The following is a 23,971-nucleotide window of genomic DNA, read 5'->3' as shown; positions in this document are numbered from 1 at the left end:
GATCGTCTGCCGCTCGTGGCGCGGCAAACATCGAAATTCAAATTATGAAAATCTGCCAATGATGCGCTCAAACGATGATCGTCACATATCGCGGTACAATTTTCTAATTATATGATATTAATATTCGCGCACGAGTTTTTTAGTGTTGAAATTGCATTTCGAAAGATCCAGAACGTCCAAAAACAAAAAAACAAAAAGAGGACGTAATCAGAATTTGCGTTTTCCTTGACTTTGTGTACGCCGTTTTCAGTGAATGCGTGTATATTAATAACAATATATCAACCAGAATTAGAATAAAGCAGTGTGGCTGTGACGTGAAAATACACCTACGAGGGACGGTGGAAACTGGACTGAGCGGTTCCTGGCATAAACGACGCCAGTTTCTGACTGCGATTTGTGAAAAGCGGCGTCGAATTATTCCCATCGAATATTATCAGGTAACGATTTATTCTTTTTCTTAAATTTTCCATGCAATTCTCGTTGAAGTTTTTTCCTTCCTCGACGCACTTTTCACTTTCCATAATCCTCATTTATTTCTATCCACTGGCACATTTTCAAAAATAATGTTTTCCTTACTTGATTTTTCTCTTTCCCGAAAATTTACACTTTTCGCGTTCATTCATTAATAACCGTTTACTTAAAGATCAATTTCCTTAGTTTTAATTATACTTAAGTAAGTGTAAAGCTTATTTTAAGCGAATTTCATAAAATTTCTTCAATTTTGCAAGTGGACTTCAAAGAGCACTCATTGATCAAAAGTCTATTTATATCCGGTCTAGTCAGTCATGAATTCCAAATATTTGGGTTTCCACGTACATTTTTTTTTTGTTGTTGAAATTTATCCATCTAAAAATACACTTTTAATACAATAATATTAAATTTCAAAAATTTATTATTTTTGTGTCTAAATCAAAAAGTTACATTTTGATATTTTGCCAATTATCATCATTCTAAATTTAATTAAAAAATGTCTCACAATTTTTCTTTTAATTATGATCTAACAATACACATGAACTTAAAATTTTAAACTTCAATTCAATTTCATATTTTCTTAAATTAAAGTTTTTGTTTTCCATATCAAAAAAATTATATTTGTATGTATTTAAAAATACAGTTTTTTAATATATTTTTTTAAACCCAAATGTGAAAATTAGATAATTTAGATTTTTTATTTTACGAAAATTTGTTAAATTTTAAAGTGAAATGAAATGCCTTAAATTTCAATAAACAAAATACAAATCTAAAATAATTTTTGTATGCAATGCATCCGCCTATAAATACACGTTTCAAATGATTATTCCAACCCAAAAGTGAAAATTGGATATCTTCTTGGGTATCTTCAATACAAATATATTAAAAAAAAATGTTTTACGAAAATTTGTTGAAATTTAAAAAAAAGTGAAAGTCTTGTTAAATTTAGAAGAGAAGTGAAACCCAAAAGTGAAAATTTGTTATTTTACTGAATATCTTCAATATTTAAGAAAAAAATATTTTCTTCCACGTACAATATTAAATTTTAATAATCAGAATGCAGAGCTAAAATAAATTTTGAACCTACTTTTTTCATATTCCAATAATTTTTTCTGTATTGTATCCCTCTAAAGATACACTTTTCAAATATTTATTATAAACCTAAAAGTGAAATATACAATATTTGACGAAATATCTGACGAAAATTTGTTAAATTTTAAAGGAAACTAAAAGCGAATAATGTGGATATATTTTGAAGCAAAGTGAAATATTTTTTTCCACGTACAACAGTATTAAATTTCAATAAACAAATAATAAAGCCGACATAAATTTTGAAGTATTTTTACTGTTTGTTTTTTGTAATATATCATAATATACATCTAAAAATATAGTCTAAACCAGGGTTTCTCAAAAATTAATGACAGACAGGACAGGATATTTTTCTACACATTTCCATTCTTCTGGGGTCTTTTAAAATACTGGTCTAAACTTTATACATAACTAAATCCAAAAGAAATTATATTTTTTTTTCATTAATTATATTTTTATATTAAATCTCTTCAATAGTTCCAGAAATGTATAAATAGTATAGAAAGAAAATTGTACAAACAACAAATTATTTATAAAGAAATAAAATTATTACAAGCACTTTATAACTTTCATTTTAACTTATGAAATAAGAATATAGATTAATTTAGATATTAATATTATTATTATTCTTATTATTAGAAATTTTTTAATGGAAAAAAAAGTTTATTTTTGATATATTCCTAAATTTAATCATTGATTCCCACAGATACTTCATAAATACTAAAAAAATAATACTATTTTAAGCTTAATACAAATAGTTTTTTGCGATTGCGAAAATTAGTTACTTATATATTTAGTTAAAATATATGATGTTTTGGGAAGGTGGAAGTAAAAAAAAACAAGGGACAAAAATATAAAGGACGTGCAGTGAAGTGTGTTTTAAATTTATAAACCCGATGCCAAAGGACGTCACCTAGTTTTTGGATTAGCCTCATATTTGCATTGGACATCTGCTCGTGCGGGCGGACAGAAGAAACATACAACACACACATACAAAAAAAAAATAGAAGTGGCTATTCGTGTTCGCATAAACTATTTATTTCGCTTTAGGATGCCGACCGTAAACAAAGCCAGATTTTTCTGGATGCCGACACTTCGTGGATAAGTGGATTTGTTTGGAATGGAATAAATAGAATGAATAGGATTGAATTTGCAAAGAGAAATAGATAGATTCGTTGGATAAGAGAGGAGAAAAGGAGAGAACGTTTCGTGCGAACATTACGCATTATTTATATGCCCTCCCCCCTACGTGTGGTTTTGTTTTTAGCCACGACGACATTATTTATAATCGCAGAATGTGCACAAGTTATTTTAGAAAATAACGTGTCAGGCAAAAACGAAAAATCGCGCAAAGGTGACATCCGACGACCGTCGCGATTTTAATAGAACTTAGGTATATATTTTTTTCTCCTTGCTTACGCAATTTCACGATAATCCGATTTTTAATTATTTGTGCAGATGTTATTGCGCCTCTAGTTGTTGTTAATCAATCTCGTATGTCGACTAGGACCGTCACCCATGAGTAACTGCACTATTTTTAAATACCATTCTAAATTAAATATGTGTGATTCACGAGTTTCGTCTAGTTCTCTATTATTAAAAATATATATTTGTGTGTATATATATATTAGATTTTTCGTTTTATTTTCTCGTTGCAGATTAGAGACGATAATATCAAGTTAGTCAAAGAAAAAGAAAACGAAAAAGAAAAATGGCCAGTCAAATGCCCAAGTTGGTCAACAAGCAGTTCAATACACCAATCGGTTTGTATTCGGAGAAGAACGTCCGCGAGATTCTGGACAGGGAGTCGCAGATGCTGGCCAATGGGGCCGTCGGGTAAGTTGTTACCTCATGCTTTTATCCTCAGGTATTTTTATTTATTGTGTATTTTTATGTTCTTTCTTAATACGGCCTCCGTATTTGTTTTGGCCACGATGGACGCCAATTAGCGTAATTCCGAAACCATTTATTTGCTTTTCGTGAAACGTGAAAAGCTATATTTAAACACTTCATCGTCACACTTCCTTAACGGCATTCCATTTCGGCTCATCGCGTGCTTACTTATTCTGGATGGAAGCGCATCCACTTGATCGGATCTGCTCACATGAATCACTAGATTATGGCAATAGCCATTCATATTTTGCTTCTTTTTATTACATTATCCAGTCATGTTTTACACAAAATTGTGTTTTTCACATCTCGTAAACATGTTGGGCGAAGCATTTTTTTATAGTTTGGGAACAGAAGCTGTAAATATTATTGATGGAAATAAACGTGGAAACTGATGCCAATGGAATTATGTAGTGGTTGTTCTAAGTCATAAAGTTTCGGAATTGGAAGGTGATAACAAAGGAGCTGGATTTGGAACGCTCTCAAATGTATAGGTCCTCCGGGTACGGCGGTGACGTGGCATCAACGAAGATCATTTATTTTGGTGATTGGCCTCTAAAAAGTTTATGTATCACATTACGAAACGGATCGCGTAAATATTTGATTTTTCTTTTTCTTCTTAGCATTCCACCTTCACCCATCTACGTTGTTTACATAAACATATTTTATATTGCACATCTATACAATAACATTTTAATTTATTATGTTATAATCGTGTGCGCATTCTATTTATAAGCGTTAAGTCTTGAAACAAAATTAATGGTTTAGATGCACATGACATATGTTTTACTCATTCACTCAACGCCGTTTAATAAACTGTCTTATAATAGACTTTTCGGAATATATATTAAAATATATAGTTTTCTTCAACGCTGAAGACACGTTTCAGTTTGAAATGTACTTTATTTAATTGCTAGATGTTACATTTATATTTAATTTTGATATTTTTGTGAAACTATTGCATTTTAAGCCGATCACTAATTTATATGAAATTTTAAAATCAATTTTAGTCATAAAAAGTTGTAACATAAGGTTTTACATACAATATGGACCAAAAATATGTGAATTGTAAAGCAATAGTTTGAAAAATATAAAACAAACTAAATTTTAATTGAACTTATTTTAACAGATAAGCCTTTTTGTGATTTTTGAAAATCCTCAATTAGTCCTGTTTTATACAGTTCGAAACATTGGCAAAACCGCACTATGCGAGGTATTAATCAAAAATGTTTTCCTTTCTTGGCAGCAAGATCTTTTAATATTCTAATTATTGTTTAATAATATATTATTATTAGCTTCAAATGAAGTTGAGAAATAAAAATTGATAAACTTTTATCTATACCAGCGTTTCTCAACTGCCAGCAACTATAACAATATTGTTACTGGTCCACAAAAAAACTTGAATTCGCAGTGCTATAAAAACGTTTTGTGGTGTAAAAACGCTAAACAGTAATACTTAAGAAGTCAATATCTTTGATTTGTTATTTGTCATCTACCAAATGCTGTACTTGATACCTCTCATAGTGCTGCTTTGATCAGTGCGGATTCACTACTTATTTGCAATGAATTCCCCAAATTTATGAACTCATGTATATCAACAATATTTCACTTGATAGGGAAAATGAACTATAAATTTGGAATTTCCAAATTCTTATTGAATATACAAAAAAAAACTAGAGTATTCAATAAAAATATATCTTTTATGTGTAAACACCTGAAATAGAAATTTAAAATGAGTATTTTCATTAATTAAGAAACAAAAATATATAGGTAAACAAAATTTTAAATGATGACTGAAAAATTTAAAAAAAGGAGACCTTCCAATTCGAAATAAATATCACGTTTAATTTACATAGTGATAGATGTCTAGAGATTATGTCTATCGCAGAAACACATATAAATAACGAATGACCTTACAGTAAAAATACCTTTTGACTCATGGTGTAGTTTCAAAAGAAGGATGACTATTTTCACCTATTGAACAATGATGTTATTCTTTATATTAAGACTGTAATATTTTTGTTTTTCATAATATATATTTAAGAGATAAATCTATACTATTTATAAAATATAATTTTATCTGAAGATTAAATTGAAGAATTGATTAATGGAAATAAACATTTTTTGCAATGACAAAATCGATATTGTAAAAAAAATAGAAATAAAATGAAAATAAAATAATAATAAAAAAAATATTTGTGAGTAAATTTGGCATAATTATTAAATCATTTTAATTAATATATATTGATCACGTTTTATTACAAATAAAACAACAAAAATAAGTTTGCTTTTTTGTAAGTAATTCTTTGTATAAATAATTTACTATTGCAGTATAATTATATATTTTAAAGTTAAAAATATCTAAAATTGTAAAAATATTCTAAATACTGAATATTGAACTAATATTGTTAACTTTTACAGAATTAATTTCAACAACCCAATGGTATCGAAACCAGCAAATCTCCACAACTCCGCTGTCCTCCGTATGCTTGAAGAAGAGGAGAGCAAACAGAGAGGTAATGAATTTGTTTCTCATTAAATATCTTCTTTCACGAAACATAATCTATTAAATAATACACTTTGCATTTCATACCTGCACCATTTTTCATGTAGTTTGAGTGTATTTAGTATGAGTGTTTGTGTGACATATGATCTTCGGACTGACCTACTAAACATCATCCATACCTTGAACGACGTAAACACGCGCAATAAATCACTGGTGACATAGTCCTAAAAATAGATTTCGTACGCACCCCTCCATTCATATTATGATACATATGCATACACATATTTTCGTCATGAATCCTGATCGAGATCTTGGTAGCAGGGTGCAAACCACTTCGGCAGTGGCCACCGCCAAACGCTAACCGACCGAGACAGTTCAAAGACATCGTAGTCTCAGGTATCAGATTTTCTCGATGTTGTAAATCTTTTTTTTTCGTTTTTTTTTCTTTCCTTTCTCCTTTTTTTTTCTTCTCTTCTTTTTGAGGGATGCCTTAAAAGTATTGCAAACTTTTTTTTTATATTCGTGAGGTATCATCTGACTCAAGTGTTGAGGAGCCAAGAAAGAACACGGTGTACGTAAAATAGAAGAGCGAACATACAAAAAAAAGTTAAGGTGGATGCGGTGCCAAATTGATGGTATCGTGAAAGAAATTAATGTGATCGTGCGCATTCCGCGGAAAATTCTGGGCGCATGGCCGGGCCTAATTTGAAATTTGGTACCTCACAGCACCAGGTGTTCTAATTTTGCATATACTTTGTGCATCCGTTCTCAACGATACTTTTAATAGTAGTTGGAAATAGTTGTTTCTTTTTTTGTGGCGCGAGCTTTTTTTAGTTGTATTTAGAAAGCAATCCGTTTAATTAAGCAGTTGGTTTTAATTAGTGATTGATTCATTTGAATATTGTAGGTGTTAAGAGGGTCGCTTGGCCACCACCAAAGGAATCCGAAGGCGAGGAATACACCGAGCATCAAGCTGTGCCAACCCAGGTGAGCGATCAGTTATTTACAAGACTAACGGATGATTGTAACTGAAAAAAAAACTTTTTTTTTGCTGATTCGAACTCTTCTCTCTTTTTTGGTAGGGCGGGGCTGAATATTCTTATCAGACACCCGGCTTGCAGAGTCAATCTCCTAATAACATCCACCAGGCACCGGTTACCAATAACTACCAAGCGCGTCCAGGAACGCCACTAAACAGATCGGCTCCACAATCCCCTGTAGTTGTTAACAACTCCGCAGCATCTCCTATCCCCGTTAATCAGCAGAGGCCGACTAATTTTAGCCCATCCGTGGTTACAAAACCCTGGGCTCCGGTTCTCTCCCCAACCTCTCCACAACCGGGATCCAATCAGCAACCAAGGGAGTTCCAAATCCCGATTCAATACAGCAACTCTCCGCAGTCTCCGCAAATCAAGCCGGTTCAAGCACCTCTAGCAACCGCTCCACCAAAACAATTCACCAATCCTCAAACCCCTCCAGTGCAACAACAAACCCCTGTTGTTCCACAGGTAATAACCGATTAATTCGAACGAGCGCTCGTGGATTACGCGATTGATTTAACTCGATACTTTGCAGCAAACTGTGCAACAGCCCATCCAACCTACCAAGCACTTCGAACCACCACCGAGCACCATCACCTTGAGACCTCAAGTGCCTATTAGTCAGGCACCGGCCCCAGTGTTCTCCTCACAACCAGCCACGGCGACCTTAAAGGGTGAGTCAATTTTCCTCATCAATCCAACATTTCTAATGTATTGATTGTTTTTCAGGAGGTAAGAATCTTCGCGGAGACCTTAAGTGGCCTCCAGAAGATGTCAAAGACAAAATGCAGGCTGAAAGACAGGCGGCCATCGAGTTAGCCAAAGGACCAGCGTGCAGACCCAGGCGCATCGCCAAGGACTACAGTTCCTTCTTCGCTCAGCACTCGCTCAACTGCACCTATCCCGGATACAAGATCCCACCGGGCACGCAATACTACGAACACCATCCGGTCATGTAAAAGCAGAAATCAAACTCTTTAGCTTTAAAAAAAAAGTGCTATACATTAAATTTTTGTGATACCGATGGATGCTGAAGATGTTCGAACTAACACCACGCTTACCAAACAAAAAAAGAACATAAAAAAAACATAAAATTACAAAAAAAAATATATAACTTCGAATTTACACGTAATAATCTAAAGATGTACATATCTTTATTTATTTTTTTTTTAATATTTTTGTGATGATTTTTTCTAGAACGAATTGAGCCGCTTAAATGAAAACAAAAAAAAAGAACACAAACGATATTTTTGAGACATATTTTTTTAATCGACATCGATTTTTCGCTTCTGACATGCCAATTTAATAATGAAACATATATACTGTATATTAATAGAACTCTATGTATTTATATTTGTACCTACATTTGCAGCTTTATTACATCAATAAAGTTATTATGAATTTTCTGTGTGTTTTTCTGCGACTCGTGTGTCGCCACTTTTCATACGTGTGCGTACCTTTGTTCGGGGTATTATTGGTAACATGCCAAATCAAAATTAGTCCACTACATATTTCGTATATTTATAAAGTTAATAAACTAAATATATTTCGCGCACCGCTATAAATCTACACCGCTCGTGGCTACATAACAAATGACTCTTGGATTCGTGAATCGAATTTCCTCATATCCAATTATATTTATTTTCACGTCGTCATAGTGGACAAACAACTTGTTACGCTCAGTAAAAGGACATTACTATACTTTTACTAAACCTATATTTAATTATGGTGAAAAGCAAATGTCAACTTCATAATGGAATTGTGATCAACAATAGCTTCTATTGTCGATCACATATTAAGTTACTTGTTCACAATGAAAATAGAATACTCATTGTATAATTAGATGTGAGTAATAAATGAGTCTAATTTCCAATTACTAACTTTAATCGTCTTATAATGGACATAAAGGATTTGCAATCAACACATGATGAAATATGGAAGTATATTCAAGTATAATCAAAAGCTTTAAATGAAATATTGTTACATATCTAATTTCATATATACATTGCATTGTATATACATTTAAAACATTAAATAAAAATGTAATATAATTATTCAATTACAAATATTTTAATAATCTGCTTCACACAATTTTTTTACAATTTCTTATTTATATCTAAGTATGAGAAGTGGATTGTTTTACTAGATACTTTCAATTTCGTGTGTACCTAAAAGATTTTATTATAGGTTGAGTCTTCACTTAATAACGTATCAAGTTTAAAAGTCTATCTCAAAATAAACAAGTTGGGCTAAATGAGCTTAAGCTCACATATACGCCACCCCTTAAATAACACCATGTATATGCATCTACATTTAAATAAATAAATTTTTGACTTGACTTTTGACTAAACAAGTTGGCCACTAATAGTATATTGCTTTACATTTGATATACTAAAGAGTGAAAAATAGAAAAAAACAAACACATTTTTAGTTCATTACAATCTAGATAATTCAACTATAAAATATCACACGAATGATAAATAATTTTACTGATTAAATTAAGTAAATACTATTTTCTTTAAACTTTAATTACAAATACATTCTTACCTCAGTTAAAATTACATTTAACAAGGAAATAGCATCAAAAGATAGAATTGAAGTTATCCAGATGCTTTCATTAATAGGTTTTGAAAATGTCGATGAAGAGAATGTTAGAAATTTATTGATGGTTTTTAGCAACGAAAAAAGACAAATTAAATTTAACAACCAAAGGTGTTTAAATAACATTGAAAACAATTTATTGAATGAATATGACCCTGATTAACTCATTATAGGCTATGGTGACCAGAATGGACAAACCAGAACAGCTCTAAAAAAGAACAAATGACAAAACAAAATAAAATTATATAAATAACACATCTAAATACATACATTTATAATTAATGTTACATTCAATCTGTATCATTTGTTTATTTCTATTTTGCTTGAACTTTAATATTGTTTTCCGAAGTTCTGTTTAATCACTGTTTTTTTTTTTGTTTTATCTTGTTCTGCTTTGTCATGGAATCATAGGCAATATATTATAAACAATTAACTTTAGACTCGTATTTCAAAATGAGATATCACTTGACAACTTTTCATTCTTCAAAAAAAGTTAATTTTAATTTCTTTACGAAAAAACTATTTCAAGACATAAGTAATTTTACATCTGAAAACGAAATCGTTTTGCTTATCATGGTACAACTGTGTATTAATATAGTCTTGATATTTTGAAAATGTACCTTTAGTTCTTGTATATTAGTTATAAGCATATTTACTCTGTATTTACATTAATCGGTAATACTGTAAATATATACATAAATGTAATGGTAATAACGGACAAAATTTACATATTATAACGAAATTTAAAAAAAAAATATTAAAACATCCAGATTTGTGTAATTTAATTAATACTTGCTTTTTGAATCTGGGGTGTTTTAAGAAACTTTAATATAAAGTTTTATATAAAATTGGCCGAAACCCACAAAACATCAAGATAATGTACTGCATTATGCAAATTGCCTCTCATCACTTCTATTTTTTTCTCTTTGGCACATGACATGAAACGACATAATTTGTCGACATGTATCAACATTTTTAAAGAATATCTAAGATATACATGACACTTACATAATTGAGAAGTGAAATTTATATTTCTAGTAACTAATATTTAGTATTTTCGTACAAAATACTTTGGAATGTATCCTCTTTATATCAGTAAACATGCATAAATGTTACATATAATATAATATTTTAGTACTTTCTGTTTTATAAGATATCACACAGGTATTTTTATGAATTTAAATAAAATAAAATTTTATACTTGAAAAAAAAACAAATTCATATAGAAACAGTTTTCCAAGCAACATTCAATTAGCCCCACTTCTCTTGTTGTTTAAACTTTGGACAGTACTTGATGAAAGGAGCAAGATGTTTCGAGTATCTCCATCAAAATATCGATTTTTCAAATAAACACAATGCCTTAATTTTCCCCTGATCCAATAAACTAATATATAATGCTAGGGTTCGGAACAAAATACCAATAACCATACAACCAGGGATTAAGTGTTATATACTATTACATATATTAAGTTTCCAAAGAGTAACTCCATGAATGAACTACAGAAATATCAATTGCAAAATCTCATTATATCGATATTATGTTAAGTTCATATTTGGGAACAGTATGTAATAGAGGGTTAAAATCACGATACTGAAAATACATTAAAAATGAACGTTATTACTTACTACTTGAATATAAATGAACATCGATATTTTATTGTCTAGAATAAAACCTGTGTTTTATCGGGATTATGGTTGTCGGAATTTTAACAATGTCGGAATTATGGTTGACGAGATTTAAGTTGTCGGTTATCGGGATTTCGATAATGCAAAAAAAAAACCTTAATCTGATTATTTTATAAATATTAAACATTTCTTGTATTTTAATGACTCAGTTTTTACTTATTTTAAAATTTGAATATAAATAATTGAAATGTAAACATTACTTTAAAAATTAATACAAATTATCTTGATAGCTTTTGTAACAGTTAATTGTTTTTATTTAGTTAAGATTATATAAATACATTTTTATTTGTATTATTTATTACAATATTTACAATAAAATTATTCTTTGAAGAGACAGTAATATTTCAGTCTAGGTCATTTCGAAACATGAATCCGGCGCTATGTAAGTATTACAATTATTACATACTTTCTAAATATGTAAATGTAATTAACACATCTGTAAATTAATTATTTGATTTCATAATACTTATATTTGATTTATTATTAGCTGAAAATTTAATAAATTATCAATATAATAGACACATACTGATAAATATAAATATGTAAATAGTATTTATGCATTTACAAAAGATGACCTCTTACAAGAAAAATTCCTACAGACCTAAGGTAATTTCATCGTGAATGTAAATAGTAACATTAAGTAAATAATTATAAAATATTTTAGCTATAAAAAACAACTATCAATTGTTACTTTACTAATAATTTATAATCAATGAGCGGAAAGATTACGGTATGTATGTTGTTATACAATAAATTTTCTCTATTATTATAACGCGATTAATTCGTACCGCAAAATATGGAAACCGCGTTATAAGAACATCAGAATTAGCATAAAACATATTAATTTAGATTCTAGTCTCTTCCCAAAATAGATAATTTATATAGAAATCGCGTTATAAAAGACTTGTCGCAATTGTTGTTTCACGTTATGTGGAAACCGCATTATAAGAATACCGCGTTATAAGAGTGTTTACGGTAATTGATTGATGGTTTTTCGACCTCTCAAATTTAGTTAATTTTAATAAATATGAAGAATTATAATGAAAAAATATTAAGACTATAGGCAACTATAGAATGCTGTTAAGTCATTTGGGTTGCATTCGCTAACATAACCTAATTTTATCGTGATTTTTGTCGCTTTTATATCATCTAAAGTCCATTCAAAAAATCACTAATTTATTAAACGAAACGCACAAAACAATGTCAGCTAACGACGGATTACTCCAATGCTACAATTTCGGCTGCGGACAAAAATATAAGCCTGAAGAAAATGCAGATGGTAATGTGATTTAACCGTGAATCAATAATTTTCAGCTAATGCAATCTATGTTTGTAGATTCCTGCTGCCATCACACTGGTTCACCTGTTTTCCATGACGCCCTTAAAGGTTGGTCCTGCTGCAAGAAGAGGACCACAGATTTCACAGAATTCCTGAACATAAAGGGATGCCAATTAGCTAAACACTCAAATATCAAACCAGTCAGTGAAGAGAAACCGGTGGAAGTTGATGAACCTAAAATACAGGAAACCCCAAAGCCAATAGTGCCTCCTAAAGCTGAAAGGAAATCTTTCCATTCAAATCTTGTACATATTTGCTATAATTATTACATTTGCAATAGACATTTAAATATATTAATTTAAGGTTGATTTGGTACCAACGATAGCAGAGTCTTTGAAAAAGCAGCTGGATACCTTAGAAAGCAAGAAGAAAAGTACAGGTGTTGATGGTGTTGAAATTGGTGAAGCTTGCAAGAACAGGGGTTGTTCTGTTAAATATGAAGGCCCTGAGACAAATAAGACTGTCTGCGTCTACCATGAAGGTTATCCCATTTTCCATGAAGGAATTAAGTACTGGTCATGCTGCCCAAAATATTATTCGGATTTTGAAGCCATGTTGAAACATGCTGGATGTGCCAAAGGGGAACATGTCTGGATTAAAGTATGTTAAATATATTGAAAATTATATCTAGCATTTAATTATATATTTTTTTTAGAAAAATACAACAAATGTTAATTGCAGATGGGACTATTTCCAAACTGGCTCACATGTAATTATGTCCATTTACGCCAAGAATTATTCAACTACATTAAGCAAAATCCAATTGGCTCCTCTTCAATTAAATATAAAATTGGTCTTTGAAGAAGGCGATTCATCTTGCTTTGATCTTAACTTGGAGTTGTGTGAGGTAATATTAATTATAATTAGTTCAAAGATCATTATTATAAAGATTTTAATCCTTAGGCTTGCAATGTTAAGGAGAGCAATGTGACAATGTTTGGCACTAAAGTTGAAATAAAGCTGAAGAAGCATTCACCTGGTACCTGGAAGGATTTGCATGTTGCTATTAATAAACAAAATGTACCAGAATCAAATGAAACTAGTAGTGAACCTAAAATCACCAAAGGCATTGAATCTGTGGATCTAAGTGATTTATAACGTCTTCAAAAATCTAGATTTATTAAATGTTTCCATCAAATTTCTTAAGCATGCACATACTAATTTAATTTTTTTTTTGCTTTAATTTTATGCCACAATTCAAGCTTTTTTTAAGTTGACAATAAAAATATTATTTTGATCGTTTTTTTTTGTTAATAATTGTTATACTTGAGATACATCATTATAGAGATTAAATATATTTATTATACATGAAAGAATTGAAAGTAAAAAATATGTTACAAAATCTATGCTAATATTAATACACTGAAAATACTTAATTTATATATAAATTTTTCAAATAATATAATTTTGTTATTTCTATTTCCAAGTAAAAAGTACAATAAACGAATCAAAATCATAAAATTACCTAATTTTATAAATGTTACAAAATAAGGTGTTTATTTCAATATAAACTTTGTATTTAAATGTTGTAGTAATAATACATATTACTAGATAAATGAAACAAAGATAAACAGGTTTATTAATTTGATATCTGTATTGGTTATTACAAAATTATTGTTTCTACCATGAACAAAATCAAATTAATACTTATCAATATTATTAAAAATCACCAATCCAAGTACTATCTGTTGCTTAACTATTTTGATATCCAATATATGTACTGCAATCAATTTGTTCATTTCCAAACAAACATTAAACTTGAAAATGAAACATGTGAGTGAAGACAATGCTAATTAAAAATGACACGAACTTAGTTGTATTTTTTTAAGTAAACCCTGGGCTGCAAACCATAAAGACCATGGCTAATTGCGCCCCAGGTTACTCAGCCATTTCTACTAATACACTATAACATGTCATTGTCTTCACTCGCATGTTTCATTTTCAAGTTTAATGCACCAATGTTTGGTTAATTGGGGGCCCCAGGCAGTGTTAGTAGAGGGCCCCAGACAATGTTAGTGCAAGGCTCCCAAACAGAGTTAGCTCCAATAATATAAGTATAGGACCCCCAAATAATGTTTGCACCAAAAGATATTAGCCTATGGCTCCTGATGGTTTGGATTAAAATACATTTATAAACATTCAGACTACATTTTTTTTAGTATTAGCCTTGTTATTGAAGTTAATAGTCTCTGGTTTTGCAGAATACCATTTACCATATACCATGTTATATTTATTATAAATAGTGAAACAATTTTATCATTAAAAACCTTCCTCATTTCACAAAAAACAAATCTTTATACTTTTATTTTTATCTTAAAAAGTAGTCGAAAGAATCTTTCATTAAATATTTATTTAAAAATGGTCGGAATTTCATATTTCGTTGAAAAGTGATATCACAAAATATAATGTCGATTATACAATTGTAATCGCTATTGTTGACCTTCACGCTACAAAGAGTGTCTGATGATTTTTAATTTTTCCATTGTGATGAACCTGCCTGAACAACATTTGCCATGGTCATTTTCACATATAACATTTAAAATTTAAAGAAGAGACCACATAAAATATTAATTAATTTTATATTAAAACTCATTAAAATTTAATTTTATTAAAATAATTATTATTTTTGAGGAGAGAAATACTTAAGTTTGATTTAATTATAGTTTCACACTTTGTTATCTGTAATTATTTATGCATTGTTATGTGATTATTCTTGTAATATTATTTTTGAATGCTTCTTCCTTCTACCACCTTTCTCATTTAGCTTGTGCCGCGCACAATTTCGTCAGTTTCCGCTCAGTAGGGAATTTTTAAATTCAAACCCTGCTTGAAATAGTATCGAGTACGTTCGCTCATCATCGGATTTGTGCTCAAAACATCTAAACTATTTTTGGTTGGTAGCAATGAAAACCATAACAAAAAGAAAGACAAGTTGTTATTGTGTTGATGTAATGTCAAAAAGTTTATCCGGCTGATTCATTCTTCTATCAGTCACAATATTTTTTTTACGTGTGCAACGAGATCAATATATTGCTAGACCTTTAAAGAAGGTCGTCACTTCGCTTTTGAGTTTGTATTCAAAGAACAGAACATCACGATGCGTCTGTTAAGTTCAATTTTCTTTTTACTGGCTACGATTTACGCCGTTAGCTCAGCTTTTGTCAGGTAATTATCATTTATTTTTGGAAATGAACCTTGTTTATTTCCCTATTTGTTTAACGTCAACTTACAGAACGGCAGCGTCATGTTAAATTTGCAGAATCACCGCTGTTCTTTAACAACGATCATAATTATAGTTTATGTATATCATATATTTACGTTGCAGAGTACCTTTAATCAAAGACAAATCATCCAGGAGGACTTTGCAAGAGGTCGGAACACACGTTCAGCAAGTGCAGTTCAGATATGGGGGCCCGCAACCTGAACCGTTATCTAACTATATGGATGTAAGTACATTTATTTACTAAGATCTGTTAAATAATAATGACCAGTTATTTAAGTTATTGCGTAATATGAGAGTATACACAAACTGCTTTAATGTTATCATAAATCCAATAATTTGTTAACTATATTATGCGATAATTGTAATAACAAAATGTTACATATATATAAAACATTGGTAACAAATGTTTTTTTTTTGTAAGATGGCTGACCAACACAAAGAAAAACGTTAATTGAATGCTGTATGATAATAAAACACCTTGGAATTTTTATTTAATTATCAATTGTATAATTTTTGATGATTTCAATAAAAAAACAATGAATTGGTTTATCATTTAATATTATTTTGTCATTTAGAAGACAATTACAAATTACAAATTGGTATATTAATAATATAGAACTTTTCCATATCTCTAATTATTTACTTTACTTTATCTTGTACATTAGAAGTACAGTGATACCTCGCTTAGCGAGTTTAATCCGGATTTTTACTCGTATAGTGAAACACATGTTTTTAAATTGATGTAGCAGGCGCGCAATCCGGGACTTCTTTTCTCATCGTCGCTCGTTAAGCGAGTCATATTTCTTAAAATTATTTTTGCTCGTTAAGCGAGGTTCCACTGTATACATTGTTTTTATAAAATACAATTCTAAAAAAAATTATTACAAAAAAATATAGATAACGTCTATTTTTTTTATGTAAACACGTAAAGTTTATTTTATTGGAAAATTCGAAGCAATACATTTATAATATATTTTTTTACTTTGTTATCTGTTTATTATAAAACTTGTTGGTATATGTAACTGATATTGTTGATGATCTCAATATTCCATCAACCATGCAACCAATTAAATTGCATCAACAACAAAATAATTCTTTTTTTTATCAGTTATGTATGATTTATATAATAATTGGCGAAAATAATTTACTGACCAAATAATATATTTTTTGTCAATATAATTATATGGATATGTTTTTCTATATTAACTGTTGACAATGTTTTTTCTTTTGTGTATAAAAGAAATACTCGTATGTTATTCTCATTTTATATAATTTTATTCTTTTAACTTCATTTCAAAGATCCTTATGAAGATTGACTTGTGGTTAAGAATGTTATCGCTGAATATGATTCATGTCATCATTTTATATAAAAAAAATAATATAATGGAATACATTTAGAAATGATTAATGTATTTTACTTTTATTTACTTAATGTCATAATTATTTCAGAATAAAAGGCTAAGTTTTTATTATTTTCTGTTGCAACGTAGAACTTCGGGTTTTTCTTTCAACATTTTTTAGTTAAACTTCCGCGACAGACTTAAATTATCATGATGTGTACATTTATTATGCCTTCGATTTCTTTACAAATGTATTTATTTAATATTAATATTTAAAAAACATTGCCTAATCAGTACCTAAGGCACACTTAATTGACAAAGTAACCATTCAATTATGATTAACTTTCTTATATTGTGAAAAATCAATATAATTTATATGACATTATTATATTTTACAGCAATAAATATAGACATGGTACATTTAAATAATATTTACGTTTTATTCATTGGCACAAATCGTTGTTTTTTGTTACCAAGAGTAGATAAAATAAACTATTTATAACATTACCAGCAACACATATTTGCTAACTTCCATTTATCGTTTGAATTTTAAGTTGTACTGGAATGTTTGACTATCTTTGTTTAAATATTTTAAATTATTGTATTTCTAAGTATTAGTATATATTGCTTTGGCTGATAATGCATAACATTATTGACTATTGCAATTAGATCACGTTATATAATGCATATACAATTATGATACCTCATGTAAAATTATATTTTATTAATGAAATTCAATCTTAACTTGTCATGTTATTAGTGTGTTAAGAAACGATCTAAAATATTTGACAATATTCATCAAATAATATATGATGAAATAAAGACTTAAGCAGATTAGATATAATGTTGCATCAGTGTACATTAACAATAGGAACATTACAACTAATTCGTAAGTCGTAATTTATTTAATACTACTGTAATTCTAAATAAAATACATTACATTAGTAATCAAACATGTAAACAATGTTCTTTCATTGTTGTGTCTTCTAGTGACAATGAAAATATCTGTGACGTTTTCAAACAAATAGTGAAATTTTGATACATACATGGCCACCCCTGATTTATAGTTAACGTACATAATGTGCACGTTAGTTAGTCTTCAAAAAAATAAATAAAAAATAAGAAGAATCACACTATTGATATTATGTATCTGTAGTAACCTGAGTAAACATATTATTCAAATAATGTTTACTCAGGTTTTTTTTACATCCTTTGCTCATCTATATCAATTGATATTTCATATTTGATCGAGCGTACAACGTTTAACAATTCCTTTTCTTTTTCAGGCCCAATATTACGGACCAATTTCTATTGGAAATCCTCCGCAAAAGTTCAAGGTAGTTTTTGATACCGGTTCTTCCAATCTATGGGTGCCATCAAAGAAATGCCATTTCACCAACATTGCCTGCTGTAAGTCATACGATGCACCACCAGTTATAAAATAATTAAAAATTATATTTAATCTTTCAGTGTTGCACAACAAATACGATTCTATGGCTTCCAAGACATACAAAGCTAACGGTACCGATTTTGCCATCCACTATGGCTCAGGAAGTTTGAGCGGATTTTTGTCTACCGATATTGTCAACGTAAATTACATTGATATTTATTGAATTACATATTAAATGTTTCTTTGTTATAGCTTGGCGGTATGGATGTTAAAGATCAAACATTCGCTGAGGCCATGAGCGAACCAGGTTTAGCTTTCGTCGCTGCCAAATTCGATGGTATTCTCGGCATGGGTTACAGCAACATTGCCGTTGACGGTGTTCCTCCAGTTTTCGATAATATGCTTGCTCAAGGCTTGATTTCCGATCCGATCTTCTCATTCTACCTCAACAGGTGAGACATTAACGCACATGCATTTAAATCAGTTATGCTAATTCCTATATTCAGGGACCCGCAAGCCGCCGATGGTGGTGAAATTATCTTTGGTGGTTCCGATCCGGCACACTACAAGGGCGAGTTCACGTACTTGGATGTCGATAGGAAAGCCTACTGGCAATTCAAAATGGACAAAGTCAAGATCGGCGACAAGACGTTCTGCGCCAAAGGATGCGAAGCAATTGCCGATACCGGTACTAGTCTTATCGCAGGTCCTTTAGATGAAATCACCGCTATCAACAAAGCGATCGGCGGTACACCCATCGTCGGTGGAGAGTACATGATCGATTGCACCCTGATTCCAAAATTACCAACCATCGATTTCGTAATGGCCGGCAAAACTTTCACGCTGGAAGCTAAAGATTACGTATTGAGAGTGAGTCAACGTCAATATTTACGGAAATTCTTCATATAACTTGTCTTTTATTTTACATTTTATGTAGGTCGCTCAAATGGGCAAAACCATCTGCCTTTCCGGATTCATGGGTATCGATATTCCGCCACCGAATGGACCATTGTGGATCTTGGGTGATGTTTTCATCGGGAAGTTTTACACTGAATTTGATATGGGCAACAACAGGGTCGGCTTTGCAGAGGCTGTATAAGTTTGCCATATAATTTATGTTTATTTAGGCTAAGAATCAAAGAAATGAGCAAATAGTGATAGTGTGTTCATTTTACTTTAGTTCAATTTCAACGCTGTCTCGAATAAACTGTTTTTTTCTTAAGACGTGATAATAAATCATTATATAAATAAGAAGTGTGTTCTATTTCAGTTCCACAGATTCTTTTCTATTATCAGCGTAACCTTTCGCCTGCTGGTCTGATATATTTCTATTTTCTTCTCTGTCGTTATTTTATTTCTGGAATTTATTTGATTTTAATTGTTACTAAAAGTCAAATCAATTCTTCAGTGAAATGAAAGAAAAAAACTTCAAAATAAAAGTCAATAAAACTTTTAAATACATTGAAATTGCATTAAATGTATTGAATAAATGTTATAAACTCTTTGTAGCAATTTGGTTAATAATAACTTTTGTCGAAGCATAATGAACACAACAAAAAAAACAATTAAAAAAAAGAATCACCAAAATATCAAATGTCTGCAATGAAGTTCTTTGTAAATAAATGAAATTTCGGAAGCCGTCTTTTGCATAGAACATTTTTTTACAAAATATATAAAATATAAACAGTTGATGTTTGTTTTTATTTTATGGTGTTGAAATAAGCAAATTTATAATTGATGTTTATTTTTCCATAAATTATAAATGCAATAAGAAAAATTAAGGCGAATGAGAAATTTAAAGGGGGATAATGTGTGGAATTTTTGTCAATGAAAATAAGATTACAAAAAATATAGAATATATATATTCAACTTTGATTAAAAAAATATTAATTCATTCATTAAAGAATAAAAAGATCACAAACGTAGTAAATAAAAATAAATATCATTGAACAAAATTTAAACATGCTTATTATATAAATAAAACATTAGTTTTTGCACTCCTCAGCATTGTGACATTTAACATTACACAACATCGACTTCAGTTTACACGGGCACTTTTTATTATTCTTGCAATCTGTTGGACACGAACACCCAACGAAATATTGCTCGACCGTCGATTCACCTGTTATTGGATCAATGAGATGTCCATAAATACACAAATCTTCGTCGACATCATCATTCCTATCGAATGGTATGGCCATATTCCCATTCGGCGTTATAGTGTGCTGCAAACTCTGGATACTCTGGAAAGTCTTCAAATCTATGTCAGGTACTATGCTTTCAATCTCGCCTAACACCGGTTTAACATCTTCTATTATTTCCTTCTTCACATGTTTCCCTCGTTTAGCATACGTATATTCCATATTAGGCTTATTCTTTTTCAGACTAATCAGGTCCTTGCATTTTTCATCAGGTTTATTCGACTTTTTAGATTTGTTTCGATATTTTGAATCGAATTTTGTCACCCGCAAATTGATGCTAGGTTCGGCAGGTTTGTTGCTGTTCAGTGCTCTCGTACTACTTCTAGTCACCCGTTTTGTGATTTGCTTATTTAATGTCACTGTTTGAATTCGCTTAAACTTAATCTTCTTAATCACTTCGGCATTTGGATTGTCTTCTAATGATTGACGATCTGGGACAAATTCAACTTTTGTTGTGCAACTTATAAAATTATCAGGTGCTGTCTGAATCTCGAATCGGTCATCCTTCTTTTTACCTCCGTATTCCAAATCAAACGCTTCTTCTTTTGTGGGTTTTTTCAGTTCTTTGGTAACTTCACTTTTTACTGTATTGGTTGCTTTAAAGGCCGCTCCTTTATCTACAGTATTTGCAAATATAAAGTTCTCAATATCCTCTGTAGTTTTAATACATGATATGTTAGAATCATCTAACGCTTCTTCGGCATTATCTATATCCATACTATCACTTGCAGCCATAACATCATCTATTATGCTTCTCATATATGAGTGATCCATCTTGATATTATTAATATGTTTCTGCATTTCTTGCTCTTCAGATATTACTATTACAGGATCCTTTATTCCTTTAATCAAATTATAATTCTTTTTGTAAAATCTATCATCGTTGCCTTTGTTAAGAATTCTATTGTTCCTTAAATTGCTGCTAGTATGTCGTTTCACGATCAATGGATCGTCTACAGTATGACTGCTTATTCGAACCGGCGGTTGTTCATTGATAAACACTGCTTCAATATCTTTACCAATTTCAATTTCTTGCAATTTTATTTTCTTTCTCCTGCCCCTCTGTCCAGGACTATTTAGCACCTCTTTCGCAATTTTGTCGTATTCTTTCGCATCTCTTTTGGTTTTCTTATTACTATCCTTGTCGCTCCCCACCTCGTTTCCTATGAAATATCCAGACTTCCTTGTCTTCACCTGCTGCTGCGTTTCATTCTTGATTCCTTCTATCTTGGTATCATCTTTATTATTGTTTCCTTCTTCATCTTCGACCGTTGCAACTTGTGAAATTTTAGCGGGAGATTCAATTTCATCATCTGAACTTTTATTGAGCAATGTGCATTTCTCGTTAACATACGAACAAAGCACTGTTCTCAAATCGTTTTCGGTTCTAAGCGAGGCGATGTCTTTCTTGCTTACAACGGAATCAATGAGACCGATTTTCACGGCTCGGCCGAACATCGCTTCAAAAGGCGTTTGTTGTATATCCGCGTTAAATGAACGATTCTTCTTGATCTGTATGAAGCCCAGTACTTGTGTCCATCGATAATCGCCAAATGTTTTTTTGCCCTTGTGATTTTTGAAGATTAGATTCCTAATACTTTCATTATCATCGTGCGTCGACATTCCAGGAAGTATTCTAAGATAAGGCCACATCTCGGTTAACAGCTGAATCAAAGTATATGTAAATTTCGAGCCTCGATTTGTTTGAATAATGTTGGGAGCTCCTATGGTGGTAAAAATATCGACAACTATAGTTGCAACTTCGTTTGGACACACAGACTTCAGCGGTCGCAAAAAACAATATTTTGTTTTATAATCTTCGTAGCTAAATATGTACTTGTAATCTCCGTCGTAATGAGGCTTAACATCTATTATATCCAAACGACATCTGGAATTCATCTCTTGGTACATAATTTCATCGAAGCTCTTCATGGCGGTATTTTTTTTCGGCAGACAAGCTTTACAAAATGATAGATACAACTGGATAATATCGATGGTAATATTTACGTATTTGTATTTTAATTCGTTAAACATACTTTGGCAATCGCCATGGTTCAAACGGATATGCGATTCTTGTAAAATGCTATAAATCTCTTCCATGTACACGTAACATACAATTCTCGTACTCGCGTTATTAGCTGGTATAAGCCTACTTTCCCCATCGATTATCGCAACTTTGTACATTTTTACAAGTCTTCGTCCCTTCGAATCGCTAAAATCATTATTCCTGGCCTTGGCAACTCGACATAACACTTCCTTGTATTCACTGTAGTCGTGTATTTTCATGGAACTTATTTTAACCACTTTGTTCAGGGCTTCGTCAAATTCACTTTTGAAATCCTCCATTATCGCAGTATACACTTAAGTGCTAATAACTGAACACAAATCAATTGTTTAAAGTAATGTCACTGACGTATAGTGTCACTACGCACATAACCACAATGTTACTTAACGTTTTCTTTAATGTCCGTATTATTAAGATACTAGGGCCACGATAAGCATAATTGTATACTTCAACTGGAATACTTTTAAACGTTTCCAAATTAATACGTCAACTATTCTGTATAAAAATACACTAATTGACAGTTTTGGTTCACTTACTTGTCAGAATGATACGCCATCTACAATACTGTTATGGAAGCTCGAAACACAGGGGCGTAGTTTATTACATATTATGACATATTTTAGAAATTATATAATTTAAAGTAACTTATTTTGATCGATAAATCGTGATCCATAAAAAAATATTTTTTATTTGCTATCAAAAAAAGAAGTGCGAAATTTACAAAAGTACAAAAAGTTCTTGTATGTATCATCAAGAATAATAAATATATTTGTGCAAATGATATATATATATATTAACTAAAACATATTATAACAATATATTAGAAGTATAGTACTAGAAAATACAATACATTTTAATTTAGTTTTGTACCAAAAGATGGCGCCTGTAAAATACAATAGAATACTAACCCATGCTGCAAATATGTTCGTAACATAATACCAACTTACTCTAACTATATTTATTTTATTCCAAATTCAATTATAATAAATAATAGTAATTTTTATTACAATTGCTATTCATTAATACTAATAAAGACATGTGTTTATTATTTCATAATTTTTTTATTTATATTTTAAAGATAATTCAATAAATAATATTATAATAAAGACTTTTTAAAATATTTTGCGTAC

The 23,971-nt window shown here is 30.5% G+C and overlaps 4 protein-coding genes across 7 annotated transcripts; 3 read left to right on the top strand and 1 right to left on the bottom strand.

Moving 5' to 3' along the window:
* The first annotated feature begins 350 nt into the window (after positions 1-350).
* LOC108559996 (extensin-like) lies at positions 351-8,245 on the top strand. 4 transcript variants are annotated; one of them, XM_017917404.1, is made up of 8 exons: positions 351-437; positions 3,219-3,396; positions 5,872-5,966; positions 6,278-6,352; positions 6,864-6,943; positions 7,039-7,464; positions 7,532-7,670; positions 7,726-8,245. In XM_017917404.1, the coding sequence occupies exons 2-8, from the start codon at positions 3,272-3,274 to the stop codon at positions 7,953-7,955; spliced, it is 1,170 nt and encodes a 389-aa protein (XP_017772893.1). In that variant the 5' UTR covers positions 351-437; positions 3,219-3,271; the 3' UTR covers positions 7,956-8,245. The 4 variants fall into 4 exon arrangements, with proteins under 4 accessions (XP_017772893.1, XP_017772891.1, XP_017772895.1 ...); XM_017917402.1 differs by having other exon boundaries at positions 6,275-6,352; XM_017917403.1 differs by lacking the exon at positions 351-437 and adding an exon at positions 2,935-2,953 and having other exon boundaries at positions 6,275-6,352.
* A 4,130-nt stretch (positions 8,246-12,375) lies between these two features.
* LOC108560000 (cysteine and histidine-rich domain-containing protein) lies at positions 12,376-13,836 on the top strand. The gene is made up of 5 exons (XM_017917410.1): positions 12,376-12,562; positions 12,620-12,867; positions 12,926-13,222; positions 13,278-13,469; positions 13,526-13,836. The coding sequence occupies exons 1-5, from the start codon at positions 12,484-12,486 to the stop codon at positions 13,718-13,720; spliced, it is 1,011 nt and encodes a 336-aa protein (XP_017772899.1). The 5' UTR covers positions 12,376-12,483; the 3' UTR covers positions 13,721-13,836.
* Positions 13,837-15,531: 1,695 nt separating this feature from the next.
* On the top strand, positions 15,532-19,783 carry LOC108559999 (lysosomal aspartic protease). The gene is made up of 7 exons (XM_017917409.1): positions 15,532-15,787; positions 15,948-16,068; positions 18,472-18,595; positions 18,656-18,774; positions 18,828-19,027; positions 19,082-19,445; positions 19,513-19,783. The coding sequence occupies exons 1-7, from the start codon at positions 15,720-15,722 to the stop codon at positions 19,672-19,674; spliced, it is 1,158 nt and encodes a 385-aa protein (XP_017772898.1). The 5' UTR covers positions 15,532-15,719; the 3' UTR covers positions 19,675-19,783.
* A 745-nt stretch (positions 19,784-20,528) lies between these two features.
* Positions 20,529-23,333, bottom strand: LOC108559998. The gene is made up of 2 exons (XM_017917408.1): positions 21,527-23,333; positions 20,529-21,496 (listed from the first exon to the last, which is right to left on the bottom strand). The coding sequence occupies exons 1-2, from the start codon at positions 23,120-23,122 to the stop codon at positions 20,561-20,563; spliced, it is 2,532 nt and encodes an 843-aa protein (XP_017772897.1). The 5' UTR covers positions 23,123-23,333; the 3' UTR covers positions 20,529-20,560.
* Positions 23,334-23,971: the final 638 nt, after the last annotated feature.

Source organism: Nicrophorus vespilloides, unplaced genomic scaffold (assembly GCF_001412225.1).
Source record: "Nicrophorus vespilloides isolate i.1.1-1 unplaced genomic scaffold, Nicve_v1.0, whole genome shotgun sequence".
In the NCBI taxonomy this organism is placed as follows: domain Eukaryota; kingdom Metazoa; phylum Arthropoda; class Insecta; order Coleoptera; family Silphidae; genus Nicrophorus; species Nicrophorus vespilloides.
Note: the sequence above shows the minus strand (reverse complement) of the source record. Positions and strands in the feature narration are given on the sequence as shown.